The sequence below is a fragment of the Oncorhynchus masou genome, unplaced genomic scaffold (genome assembly GCF_036934945.1).
Source record: "Oncorhynchus masou masou isolate Uvic2021 unplaced genomic scaffold, UVic_Omas_1.1 unplaced_scaffold_6485, whole genome shotgun sequence".
Taxonomy (NCBI): domain Eukaryota; kingdom Metazoa; phylum Chordata; class Actinopteri; order Salmoniformes; family Salmonidae; genus Oncorhynchus; species Oncorhynchus masou.
The window spans coordinates 3,785-17,783 of NW_027012923.1; the positions used below are offsets into that span (position 1 = coordinate 3,785).

Below are 13,999 nucleotides of genomic sequence, written 5' to 3' on the forward strand. Positions count from 1 at the left end.
CTTAGACCGCTGCACCACTCGGGAGCCCAGTACTACTGCCAAGGGATGAGCTGTAGGTGTAGGTACCATAGGAGTCTCCTCGAAGCCTACCATTGACTATGTACAGACCCAGCGTGCGACAGAGCTGCAGGAGTGGTGACTTGTGTTGTCTTAGTTGTGTCTAGGGCGGCATATTTTAAAGGAGGGAATACTGTCACCTTTACGTAGGTGTTTGTCCTCCTGTGTGCTGAGGGTGTCATGTTCTTGTCCAGTTCTGGCATGTAGGTCGCCACAGACTAGTACATGTTCCTGGGCCTGGAAATGGTTGATCTCCCCTCTAGGATGGAGAAGCTGTCTTCATTAAAGTATGGGGATTCTATTGGGGGGATATAGGTAGCACACATGAGGACATTTTTATCTCAGATCATTTCCTTATTCATTTCTAGCAAGATGTATAATGTTCTTGTTTTGACTAATATACTAGAGTGGGTTAGGTCTGCTCTATATTAAATTAGCATACCACCTGAGTCTCTACCCTGTTTCACACCTGGTAGTTTGGTGGATGGGACCACCTGTAACCTCTCTGTAACCTAGAGGGCAACCAGTGGGTTCATCTCCTCTATACCATATATATATATTATATATATTACCATGTTTCTTGTAGGATGACAATGTCTGTATTTCTAATTTCTTAGATAAAGTCTTGTTCCTGCTCTTTAGGCCAAAGGCAGATGACCTCAGACCTTGTATATTCCAGGATGAGATAGTAAAAGCTTTGTGTTCCATAGCGCCCCCCCCTCCCTCTGAGGACAACTCCAGCTATAGTCTAATTGAAGTGTCTCTCTCTCTCCTCAGGACAACTCCAGCTGTAGTCTTATTGAAGTGTCCTCTCTCTCTCTCTCTCTCTCTCTCTCTCTCTCTCTCTCTCTCTCTCTCTCTCTCTCTCTCTCTCTCTCTCTCTCTCTCTCTCTCTCTCTCTCTCTCCCCCCCTCAGGACAACTCCAGCTGTAGTCTTATTGAAGTGTCCTCTCTCTCTCTCTCTCCTCAGGACAACTCCAGTTGTAGTCTTATTGAAGTGTCCTCTCTCTCTCTCTCTCTCTCTCTCTCAGGACAACTCCAGCTGTAGTCTTATGGCAATGGATCAATCAGTCCTTCAATGCAATAGTCAACTACACCAATAGGAGTGGAGATGCTCCTCTCTCAGTCAAGTAAGTTGGTTTTATAGATTCTATATCAGGGATATTCAACTACTTTTATATTCTTACAGGGGCCAGATGTGTAAAAACAAACAAAAAAAGAGTTTGATTGCAGGGGGACCAGACATTTTCCATGTGTAATTATTATTCTGTGTGTAAATATATATATATATATATATATATATAAGTAATTTATTGGTGTGTGTGTGTTAGGCTTTTTTATATATATAAAGCCATACACACACCAATAAATTACTTGTCTTAAAATTAAATGTTCTCAACCAGCTAGAGTCGAGGTGGCAACCAAAACATTTGATAATCATTAAAATGTATTAAATGTCTCTTAAAAGTAATTAGGTAATTTGAAAATCGTCTGAAAACTGAGCATCTCAGTAATTTAATACAACAATACACTACATGACCAAAAGTATATGGACACCTGCTCGTTGAACATTGGCATCAATATGGAGTTGCCCCCCCCCCCTCCCACCTTTGTTGCTATAACAGCATCGACTCTTCTGTGATGGGTTTCCATTTGATGTTGGAACGTTGCTGAGGGTAGTTTCTTCCATTCAGCCTCGAGCATTTGTGAGATCGGGCACTGATGTTGGGCCATTTAGTCCTGGCTCGCAGTCGGCGATCCAATTCATCCCAAAGGTGTTCGATGGGGTTGAGGTTATTGTGCATGGTGATCTTAGGCTTGTGTGCGGCTGCTCGGCCATGGAAACCCATTTCATGAAGGTCCTAACGAACAGTTATTGTACTGACGTTGCTTACAGAGGCAGTTTGGAACTGGGTAGTGAGTGTTACAACCGAAGACAGATGATGTTTACGTGCTACCCCATTCTGTGAGCTGTGTGGCCTACCACTTCACGGCTGAGCCTTTTGCTCCTAGATGTTCCCACTTCCCAATAACAGTACGCACATTTCACCGGGGCTGCTCTAGCAGGGCAGGTCATTTTACGAACTGACTTATTGGAAAGTTGGCATCCTATGACAGTGCCATGTTAAAAGTCATTGAGCTCTTCATTCTACTGCCAATGTTTATCTATGGAGATTGCATGGCTGGGTGCTTGATTTTATACACCCGTCAGCCGACTCAACTGATTTGAAGGGGTGTCCACATACTTTTGTAGCTTAAATTGTTCAAACGATAGAGATAAATTCACATGAAGAAAAAATCAACCTGCCACATAGGCACTAGAAACCACACTACAGACATCCACTGTAGTGATAGAAACCACACTATAGACAACCACCGTAGTGATAGAAACCACACTATAGACAACCACCGTGGTGATAGAAACCACACTATAGACAACCACCGTAGTGATAGAAACCACACTATAGACAACCACCATAGTGATAGAAACCACACTATAGACAACCACCATAGTGATAGAAACCACACTATAGACAACCACCATAGTGATAGAAACCACACTATAGACAACCACCGTAGTGATAGAAACCACACTATAGACAACCACCATAGTGATAGAAACCACACTATAGACAACCACCATAGTGCTAGACACCACACTATAGACAACCACCATAGTGATAGAAACCACACTATAGACAACCACTGGAGTGATAGAAACCACACTATAGACAACCACCGTAGTGATAGAAACCACACTACAGACAACCATCATCGTCATAGAAACCACACTATAGACAACCACCATAGTGATAGAAACCACACTATAGACAAACACCGTAGTGATAGAAACCACACTATAGACAACCACCATAGTCATAGAAACCACACTATAGACAACCACTGGAGTGATAGAAACCACACTATAGACAACCACTGGAGTGATAGAAACCACACTATAGACAACCACCGTAATGATAGAAACCACACTATAGACAACCACCATCGTCATAGAAACCACACTATAGACAACCACCGTAGTGATAGAAACCACCGTAGTGATAGAAATCACACTATAAACAACCACCGTAGTCATAGAAACCACACGATAGACATCCACCGTAGTGATAGAAACCACACTATAGAGAACCGTCGTAGTGATAGAAACCACCGTAGTGATAAAAACCACACTATAGACAACCACCATAGTGATAGAAACCACACCACAGACAACCACCGTAGTGATAGAAACCACACTATAGACAACCACCATAGTGATAGAAACCACACCACAGACAACCACCGTAGTGATAGAAACCACACAATAGACAACCACCGTAATGATAGAAACCACACTATAGACAACCACCATCGTCATAGAAACCACACTATAGACAACCACCGTAGTGATAGAAACCACCGTAGTGATAGAAATCACACTATAAACAACCACCGTAGTCATAGAAACCACACGATAGACATCCACCGTAGTGATAGAAACCACACTATAGAGAACCGTCGTAGTGATAGAAACCACCGTAGTGATAAAAACCACACTATAGACAACCACCATAGTGATAGAAACCACACCACAGACAACCACCGTAGTGATAGAAACCACACTATAGACAACCACCATAGTGATAGAAACCACACTATAGACAACCACCTTAGTGATAGAAACCACCGTAGTGATAGAGACCACACTACAGACAACCACCGTAGTGATAGAAACCACACTACAGACAACCACCGTAGTGATAGAAACCACACTATAGACAACCACCATAGTGATAGAAACCACTGTAGTGATAGAAACCACAATATAGACAACCACCGTAGTGATAGAAACCACACTACAGACATCCACCATAGTCATAGAAACCACACTACAGACAACCACTGTAGTGATAGAAACCACACTACAGACAACCACCGTAGTCATAGAAACCACACTACAGACAACCACCATAGTCATAGAAACCACACTATAGACAACCACCCTAGTGATAGAAACCACCGTTGTGATAGAAACCACACTACAGACAACCACCATATTGATAGAAACCACCGTAGTGATAGAAACCACCGTAGTGATAGAAACCACACTACAGACATCCACCGTAGTCATAGAAACCACCGTAGTGATAGAAACCACACTATAGACAACCACCGTACTGATAGAAACCACACTATAGACAACCACCGTAGTGCTAGAAACCACACTACAGACATCCACCGTAGTCATAGAAACCACACTATAGACAACCACCATAGTGATAGAAACCACACTACAGACAACCACCATAGTGATAGAAACCACGCTATAGACATCCACCGTAGTGATAGAAACCACACTATAGACAACCACCATAGTGATAGAAACCACACTATAGACAACCACCATAGTGATAGAAACCACACTATAGACAACCACCATAGTCATAGAAACCACACTATAGACAACCACCGTAGTGATAGAAACCACACTATAGACAACCACTGTATTGCTAGAAACCACACTATAGACAACCACTGTAGTGATAGAAGCCACACTATAGACAACAACCGTAGTGATAGAAACCACACTATAGACAACCACCGTAGGGATAGAAACCACACTACAGACAACCACCATAGTGATAGAAACCACCGTAGTCATAGAAACCACACTATAGACAACCACCGTAGTCATAGAAACCACACTATAGACAACCACCGTAGTCATAGAAACCACACTATAGACAACCACCGTAGTGCTAGAAACCACACTATAGACAACCACTGTAGTCATAGAAACCACACTATAGACAACCACCGTAGTCATAGAAACCACACTATAGACAACCACCGTAGTCATAGAAACCACACTATAGACAACCACCGTAGTGATAGAAACCACCGTAGTGCTAGAAACCACACTATAGACAACCACCGTAGTCATAGAAACCACACTATAGACAACCACCGTAGTGATAGAAACCACCATAGTGATAGAAACCACACTATAGACATCCACCGTAGTCATAGAAACCACACTACAGACAACCACCGTAGTCATAGAAACCACACTACAGACAACCACCATAGTGATAGAAACCACCGTAGTGATAGAAACCACACTATAGACAACCACCCTAGTGATAGAAACCACCATAGTGATAGAAACCACACTATAGACATCCACCATATTGATAGAAACCACCGTAGTGATAGAAACCACACTATAGACATCCACTGTAGTCATAGAAACCACCGTAGTGATAGAAACCACACTATAGACAACCACCGTACTGATAGAAACCACACTATAGACAACCACCGTAGTCATAGAAACCACCATAGTTACATTTACATTTAAGTCATTTAGCAGACGCTCTTATCCAGAGCGACTTACAAATTGGTGAATTCACCTTCTGACATCCAGTGGAACAGCCACTTTACAATAGTGCATCTAAATCATTTAAGGGGGGGTGAGAAGGATTACTTATCCTATCCTAGGTATTCCTTGAAGAGGTGGGGTTTCAGGTGTCTCCGGAAGGTGGTGATTGACTCCGCTGTCCTGGCGTCGTGAGGGGAGTTTGTTCCACCATTGGGGGGCCAGAGCAGCGAACAGTTTTGACTGGGCTGAGCGGGAACTGTACTTCCTCCAGTGGTAGGGAGGCGAGCAGGCCAGAGGTGGATGAACGCAGTGCCCTTGTTTGGGTGTAGGGCCTGATCAGAGCCTGGAGGTACTGCGGTGCCGTTCCCCTCACAGCTCCGTAGGCAAGCACCATGGTCTTGTAGCGGATGCGAGCTTCAACTGGAAGCCAGTGGAGAGAGCGGAGGAGCGGGGTGACGTGAGAGAACTTGGGAAGGTTGAACACCAGACGGGCTGCGGCGTTCTGGATGAGTTGTAGGGGTTTAATGGCACAGGCAGGGAGCCCAGCCAACAGCGAGTTGCAGTAATCCTGACGGGAGATGACAAGTGCCTGGATTAGGACCTGCGCCGCTTCCTGTGTGAGGCAGGGTCGTACTCTGCGGATGTTGTAGAGCATGAACCTACAGGAACGGGCCACCGCCATGATGTTAGTTGAGAACGACAGGGTGTTGTCCAGGATCACGCCAAGGTTCTTAGCGCTCTGGGAGGAGGACACAATGGAGTTATCAAACCGTGATGGCGAGATCATGGAACGGGCAGTCCTTCCCCGGGAGGAAGAGCAGCTCCGTCTTGCCGAGGTTCAGCTTGAGGTGGTGATCCGTCATCCACACTGATATGTCTGCCAGACATGCAGAGATGCGATTCGCCACCTGGTCATCAGAAGGGGGAAAGGAGAAGATTAATTGTGTGTGCGTCTGCATAGCAATGATAGGAGAGACCATGTGAGGTTATGACAGAGCCAAGTGACTTGGTGTATAGCGAGAATAGGAGAGGGCCTAGAACAGAGCCCTGGGGGACACCATTGGTGAGAGCGCGTGGCGAGGAGACAGATTCTCGCCACGCCACCTGGTAGGAGCGACCTGTCAGGTAGGACGCAATCCAAGCGTGATAGAAACCACACTATAGACAACCACTGTAGTGATAGAAACCACACTATAGACAACCACCGTAGTGATAGAAACCACACTATAGACAACCACCATAGTCATAGAAACCACACTATAGACAACCACCATAGTGATAGAAACCACACTACAGACAACCACCGTAGTGATAGAAACCACACTATAGACATCCACCGTAGTGATAGAAACCACACTATAGACAACCACCATAGTCATAGAAACCACACTATAGACAACCACCGTAGTCATAGAAACCACACTATAGACAACCACCGTAGTGATAGAAACCACCGTAGTGCTAGAAACCACACTATAGACAACCACCGTAGTCATAGAAACCACACTATAGACAACCACCGTAGTGATAGAAACCACCATAGTGATAGAAACCACACTATAGACATCCACCGTAGTCATAGAAACCACACTATAGACAACCACCGTAGTCATAGAAACCACACTATAGACAACCACCGTAGTCATAGAAACCACACTATAGACAACCACCGTAGTGATAGAAACCACCGTAGTGCTAGAAACCACACTATAGACAACCACCGTAGTCATAGAAACCACACTATAGACAACCACCGTAGTGATAGAAACCACACTATAGACATCCACCGTAGTCATAGAAACCACACTACAGACAACCACCGTAGTCATAGAAACCACACTACAGACAACCACCGTAGTGATAGAAACCACCGTAGTGATAGAAACCACACTATAGACAACCACCCTAGTGATAGAAACCACCGTAGTGATAGAAACCACACTATAGACATCCACCATATTGATAGAAACCACCGTAGTGATAGAAACCACACTATAGACATCCACTGTAGTCATAGAAACCACCGTAGTGATAGAAACCACACTATAGACAACCACCGTACTGATAGAAACCACACTATAGACAACCACCGTAGTCATAGAAACCACCATAGTTACATTTACATTTAAGTCATTTAGCAGACGCTCTTATCCAGAGCGACTTACAAATTGGTGAATTCACCTTCTGACATCCAGTGGAACAGCCACTTTACAATAGTGCATCTAAATCATTTAAGGGGGGGGTGAGAAGGATTACTTATCCTATCCTAGGTATTCCTTGAAGAGGTGGGGTTTCAGGTGTCTCCGGAAGGTGGTGATTGACTCCGCTGTCCTGGCGTCGTGAGGGAGTTTGTTCCACCATTGGGGGCCAGAGCAGCGAACAGTTTTGACTGGGCTGAGCGGGAACTGTACTTCCTCAGTGGTAGGGAGGCGAGCAGGCCAGAGGTGGATGAACGCAGTGCCCTTGTTTGGGTGTAGGGCCTGATCAGAGCCTGGAGGTACTGCGGTGCCGTTCCCCTCACAGCTCCGTAGGCAAGCACCATGGTCTTGTAGCGGATGCGAGCTTCAACTGGAAGCCAGTGGAGAGAGCGGAGGAGCGGGGTGACGTGAGAGAACTTGGGAAGGTTGAACACCAGACGGGCTGCGGCGTTCTGGATGAGTTGTAGGGGTTTAATGGCACAGGCAGGGAGCCCAGCCAACAGCGAGTTGCAGTAATCCTGACGGGAGATGACAAGTGCCTGGATTAGGACCTGCGCCGCTTCCTGTGTGAGGCAGGGTCGTACTCTGCGGATGTTGTAGAGCATGAACCTACAGGAACGGGCCACCGCCATGATGTTAGTTGAGAACGACAGGGTGTTGTCCAGGATCACGCCAAGGTTCTTAGCGCTCTGGGAGGAGGACACAATGGAGTTGCCAACCGTGATGGCGAGATCATGGAACGGGCAGTCCTTCCCCGGGAGGAAGAGCAGCTCCGTCTTGCCGAGGTTCAGCTTGAGGTGGTGATCCGTCATCCACACTGATATGTCTGCCAGACATGCAGAGATGCGATTCGCCACCTGGTCATCAGAAGGGGGAAAGGAGAAGATTAATTGTGTGTCGTCTGCATAGCAATGATAGGAGAGACCATGTGAGGTTATGACAGGTTATGACAGAGCCAAGTGACACCATAGTGATAGAAACCACACTACAGACAACCACCGTAGTGATAGAAACCACCGCAGTGATAGAAACCACACTATAGACAACCACCCTAGTGACAGAAACCACCGTAGTGCTAGAAACCACACTATTGACAACTACCGTAGTGATAGAAACCACCATAGTCATAGAAACCACACTTTAGACATCCACCGTAGTCATAGAAACCACACTATAGACAACTACCGTAGTCAAAGAAACCACACTATAGACAACCACCGTAGTCATAGAAACCACACTTTAGACAACCACTGTAGTCATAGAAACCTCACTATAGACAACCACCGTAGTCATAGAAACCACACTATAGACAACCACCGTAGTCATAGAAACCACACTATAGACATCCACCGTAGTCATAGAAACCACACTATAGACAACCACCGTAGTCATAGAAACCACACTGTAGACAACCACCGTAGTCATGGAAACCACCGTAGTGCTAGAAACCACACTATAGACAACCACCGAAGTCATTGAAACCACACTATAGACAACTACCATAGTGATAGAAACCACCATAGTCATAGAAACCACACTATAGACAACCACCGTAGTCATAGAAACCACACTATAGACATCCACCGTAGTCATAGAAACCACACTATAGACATCCTCCGTAGTGATAGAAACCACACTATAGACAACCACCGTAGTCATAGAAACCACACTGTAGAGAACCACCGTAGTCATGGAAACCACCGTAGTGCTAGAAACCACTCTATAGACAACCACCGAAGTCATAGAAACCACACTATAGACAACTACCGTAGTGATAGAAACCACCATAGTCATAGAAACCACACTATAGACAACCACCGTAGTCATAGAAACCACACTGTAGACAACCACCGTAGTCATGGAAACCACCGTAGTGCTAGAAACCACACTATAGACAACCACCGAAGTCATAGAAACCACACTATAGACAACTACCGTAGTGATAGAAACCACCATAGTCATAGAAACCACACTATAGACAACCACCGTAGTCATAGAAACCACACTATAGACATCCACCGTAGTCATAGAAACCACACTATAGACATCCTCCGTAGTGATAGAAACCACACTATAGACAACCACCGTAGTCATAGAAACCACACTGTAGACAACCACCGTAGTCATGGAAACCACCGTAGTGCTAGAAACCACACTATAGACAACCACCGAAGTCATAGAAACCACACTATAGACATCCTCCGTAGTGATAGAAACCACACTATAGACAACCACCGTAGTCATAGAAACCACACTATAGACAACTACCGTAGTGATAGAAACCACCATAGTGATAGAAACCACACTATAGACATCCACCGTAGTCATAGAAACCACACTACAGACAACCACCGTAGTCATAGAAACCACACTATAGACATCCACCATAGTTCTTGTCATTTTGACCCGGAACGTCGGATTCTGACGAGGATTTATTTTCAGATATTTTGTTAATGATCAGAATTGATCAAAGGGCCAGTCTAAATGAATAAACGGGCCGAATCTGGCACGCCAGTTGAATAGCCCTGTTCTATATAATTTTTTAGCTGATGTTGCTCTGGTAGGTTTTTTTGTCTTGTGTGTTTCTGATACCTATTAACCCTGTAATATTTTGTGGTTTGGATAATATGACTGTGAATTTCTGAATGCGTCTCTCGTTTGCAGTCAGCTTGGCACAGCCTATGTATCTGCTACCACAGGGGCAGTAGCCACGGCTCTAGGACTAAATGCACTAACAAAGGTATTAACCCACTGAAACCCTGTTCTCATTCATTCATTTACCATCAACCATCACAAAGGAGAATATTTATCCAAACATATTCTCTAAGTCATATCATAGTAGTTATCATGTCCAAAATAGTGAATAAGTGGTGTAATACGAATAAAGTAGTCTGTAATTTTATTTCTGCTATCTGCTTTGCTGGTTAGTCAATGTGTTGAAAGTGAGAGTTAATGTTGTGTATTTCATACGGTATTCCCATTGTGGAAACAAATGTCACTCATCATAACCATCATGACATACACAAAGAGCTAAAAGCTTTTGGAAAATATTAGAATGTATAGATCAATTCAACTCATGTCTGTCTATTTAACTCCAACCTTTTGTTGTTGTCCAGCACATATCTCCCCTCGTAGGGAGGTTAGTTCCCTTCGCCGCTGTTGCTGCTGCGAACTGCATCAACATCCCTCTCATGAGGCAACGGTAAGACCAACTAGCCTGTACCACCTTCTGCTTGAAAGTATGTCTTTGCAAATATGCATTCAGCATTTTAAGTGTTTTTCTTCTAAATTCTCTACTAATCTATAGTGTTAAATGTTTGAAATGTTGTTTAGATTACTACAATGCTCAATTCTCTCCTTTTTAAATTGTTTTTTTTCTATAGCATATATCACTCATTGCTTATTTACATTTTTCTTTCTACAACTTGGACAAGGTCTTTCAACAGAAAGGGTCTTTATCATCAATGCCAGTTTCTATAAGGTCTTTCAACAGAAAGATAATAGTTTAATAGATGTTTACTTTTCTTCTTCAACTTTTGTCCAGGGAACTGAAACACGGCATTCCGATAACCGACGAGAACGACAACCGGTTAGGAGAGTCAACGACCGCCGCTAAGCAGGCTATCTCTCAGGTGGTGGTGTCTCGAATCCTCATGGCCTCTCCTGGAATGGGTACGTATTACACAATAGGCTTTAGAACCAATCTGGCAACCCATGCAATCTGTGACTCCAACCTGGCAACTCCATATGATACACTGGAAATGATAAAAGCTTGAAATCCACCATGTTATCAGGTGAAAGATCATATTTGTATAGGTTGATTATGATGTATGAATAAACATTTATAAAGGATTAACATTTTATATTACCATTTTGTTTTTCAGCTATCCCTCCATTTTTAATGAACACCTTGGAAAAGAAAGCCTTCCTGAAGGTATTATTCACATCATTTAGCATTTTGTCTGTTCATGTATGTTCACATATTTACCTACTTTCTCGTATCCGTGACGGCAGTCAGCCTTACTTTCTCGTATCCGTGACGGCAGTCAGCCTTACTTTCTCGTATCCGTGACGGCAGTCAGCCTTACTTTCTCGTATCCGTGGCGGCAGTCAACCTTACTTTCTGTATCCGTGGCGGCAGTCAACACTTACATTCAGTATCCGTGGCGGCAGTCAACCTTACATTCCGTATCCGTGGCGGCAGTCAGCCTTACTTTCGTATCCGTGGCACGGCAGTCAACCTTACATTCTCGTATCCGTGGCGGCAGTCAACGCTTACACTTCGTATCCGTGGCGGCAGTCAACCTTACTTTCATTATCCGTGGCGGCAGTCAACCTTACTTTCAGTATCCGTGGCGGCAGTCAACCTTACTTTCGTATCCGTGGCTGGCAGTCAACCTTACATTCAGTATCCGTGGCGGCAGTCAACCTTACATTCATTATCCGTGGCGGCAGTCAACCTTACTTTCACTATCCGTGGCGGCAGTCAGCCTTACTTTCAGTATCCGTGACGGCTAGTCAACCTTACTTTCAGTATCCGTGGCGGCAGTCAACCTTACTTTCATTATCCGTGGCCGGCAGTCAACCTTACTTTCATTATCCGTGGCGGCAGTCAACCTTACTTTCGCTATCCGTGGCGGCAGTCAACCTTACTTTCGTATCCGTGGCGGCAGTCAACCTTACTTTCAGTATCCGTGGCGGCAGTCAACCTTACTTTCATTATCCGTGGCGGCAGTCAACCTTACTTTCGTTATCCGTGGCGGCAGTCAACCTTACTTTCAGTATCCGTGGCGGCAGTCAACCTTACTTTCAGTATCCGTGGCGGCAGTCAACACTTACTTTCATTATCCGTGGCGGCAGTCAACCTTACTTGCTCATTATCCGTGGCTGCAGTCAACCTTACTTGCTCGTATCCGTGGCGGCAGTCAGCCTTACTTGCTGCATTATCCGTGGCGGCAGTCAACCTTACTTGCTCGTATCCGTGGCGGCAGTCAACCTTACCTTCTCGTATCCGTGGCGGCAGTCAACCTTACTTTCGTATCCGTGGCCGGCAGTCAACCTTACTTTCTCGTATCCGTGGCGGCAGTCAACCTTACTTGCTCGTTATCCGTGGCGGCAGTCAACCTTACTTTCGTATCCGTGGCGGCAGTCAACCTTACTTTCTCGTATCCGTGGCGGCAGTCAACCTTACTTTCGTATCCGTGACGGCAGTCAGCCTTACTTTCGTATCCGTGGCGGCAGTCAACGCTTACTTTCGTATCCGTGGCGGCAGTCAACCTTACATTCGTATCCGTGGCGGCAGTCAACCTTACATTCTCGTATCCGTGGCGGCAGTCAACCTTACTTTCGTATCCGTGGCGGCAGTCAACCTTACATTCTGTATCCGTGGCGGCAGTCAACCTTACTTTCTGCGTATCCGTGGCGGCAGTCAACCTTACATTCCGTATCCGTGGCGGCAGTCAACCTTACTTTCTGTATCCGTGGCGGCAGTCAACCTACTTTCATTATCCGTGGCGGCAGTCAACCTTACTTTCGATATCCGTGGCGGCAGTCAGCCTTACATTCTCGTATCCGTGGCGGCAGTCAGCCTTACTTTCCGTATCCGTGGCGGCAGTCAACACTTACTTTCAGTATCCGTGGCGGCAGTCAACCTTACTTTCGTATCCGTGGCGGCAGTCAACGCTTACTCTGCGTATCCGTGGCGGCAGTCAGCCTTACTTTCATGTATCCGTGGCGGCAGTCAACCTTACTTTCAGTATCCGTGGCGGCAGTCAACCTTTTGATAAGTGGCTATACTAGAGACAGTGTATATATATAATGGCCTGTGGCTGTGTTGTGTGAGGCCTAACCCTAACCCTCCGTAGCCTGCTGACCGTGTCTAGAAGACTGCTAAGTCCAAATGCTCTATTTCCTCATCCTGATTCAAACTAACTGGATAGGTAGAAACAAAATAGTGCCTACTAAACTATAGCCCTCAGGCATATTGCCTATTGCACTCCAGCCCTTTCAGTGATCAGTCAGTGTGAGGAAATAGGACAGAACAGAGGAAGCCATTTCAGAGGAGTGGAATGTGTCCCTTTGTTTGTCTCATTGTTTTCTGGTCTTTTCAGAAGTTCCCGTGGATGAGTGCACCTATTCAAGTGGTCTTGGTGGGATTCTGGTAAGTGGCCAGCAATGGACTGCTGATAAACCACCATTTGGACTGCTGATAAACCACCATTTGGACTGTTGATAAACCACCATTTGGACTGCTGATAAACCACCATTTGGACTGTTGATAAACCACCATTTGGACTGTTGATAAACCACCATTTGGACTGTTGATGAACAAACGCTGTGAAGCACCCGTAACATATACTGT

At 45.2% G+C, this 13,999-nt stretch overlaps 1 protein-coding gene across 1 annotated transcript; it reads left to right on the top strand.

Annotated features, from left to right (window-relative positions):
• Positions 1-1,088: 1,088 nt before the first annotated feature.
• LOC135536670 (sideroflexin-1-like) lies at positions 1,089-13,817 on the top strand (the record flags this gene model as incomplete). Its single annotated transcript, XM_064962924.1, has 6 exons — positions 1,089-1,187; positions 10,303-10,378; positions 10,755-10,840; positions 11,183-11,310; positions 11,523-11,572; positions 13,749-13,817. Coding segments are annotated over 6 exons (493 nt in total), but the record flags the coding sequence as incomplete, so codon positions are not given.
• Positions 13,818-13,999: the final 182 nt, after the last annotated feature.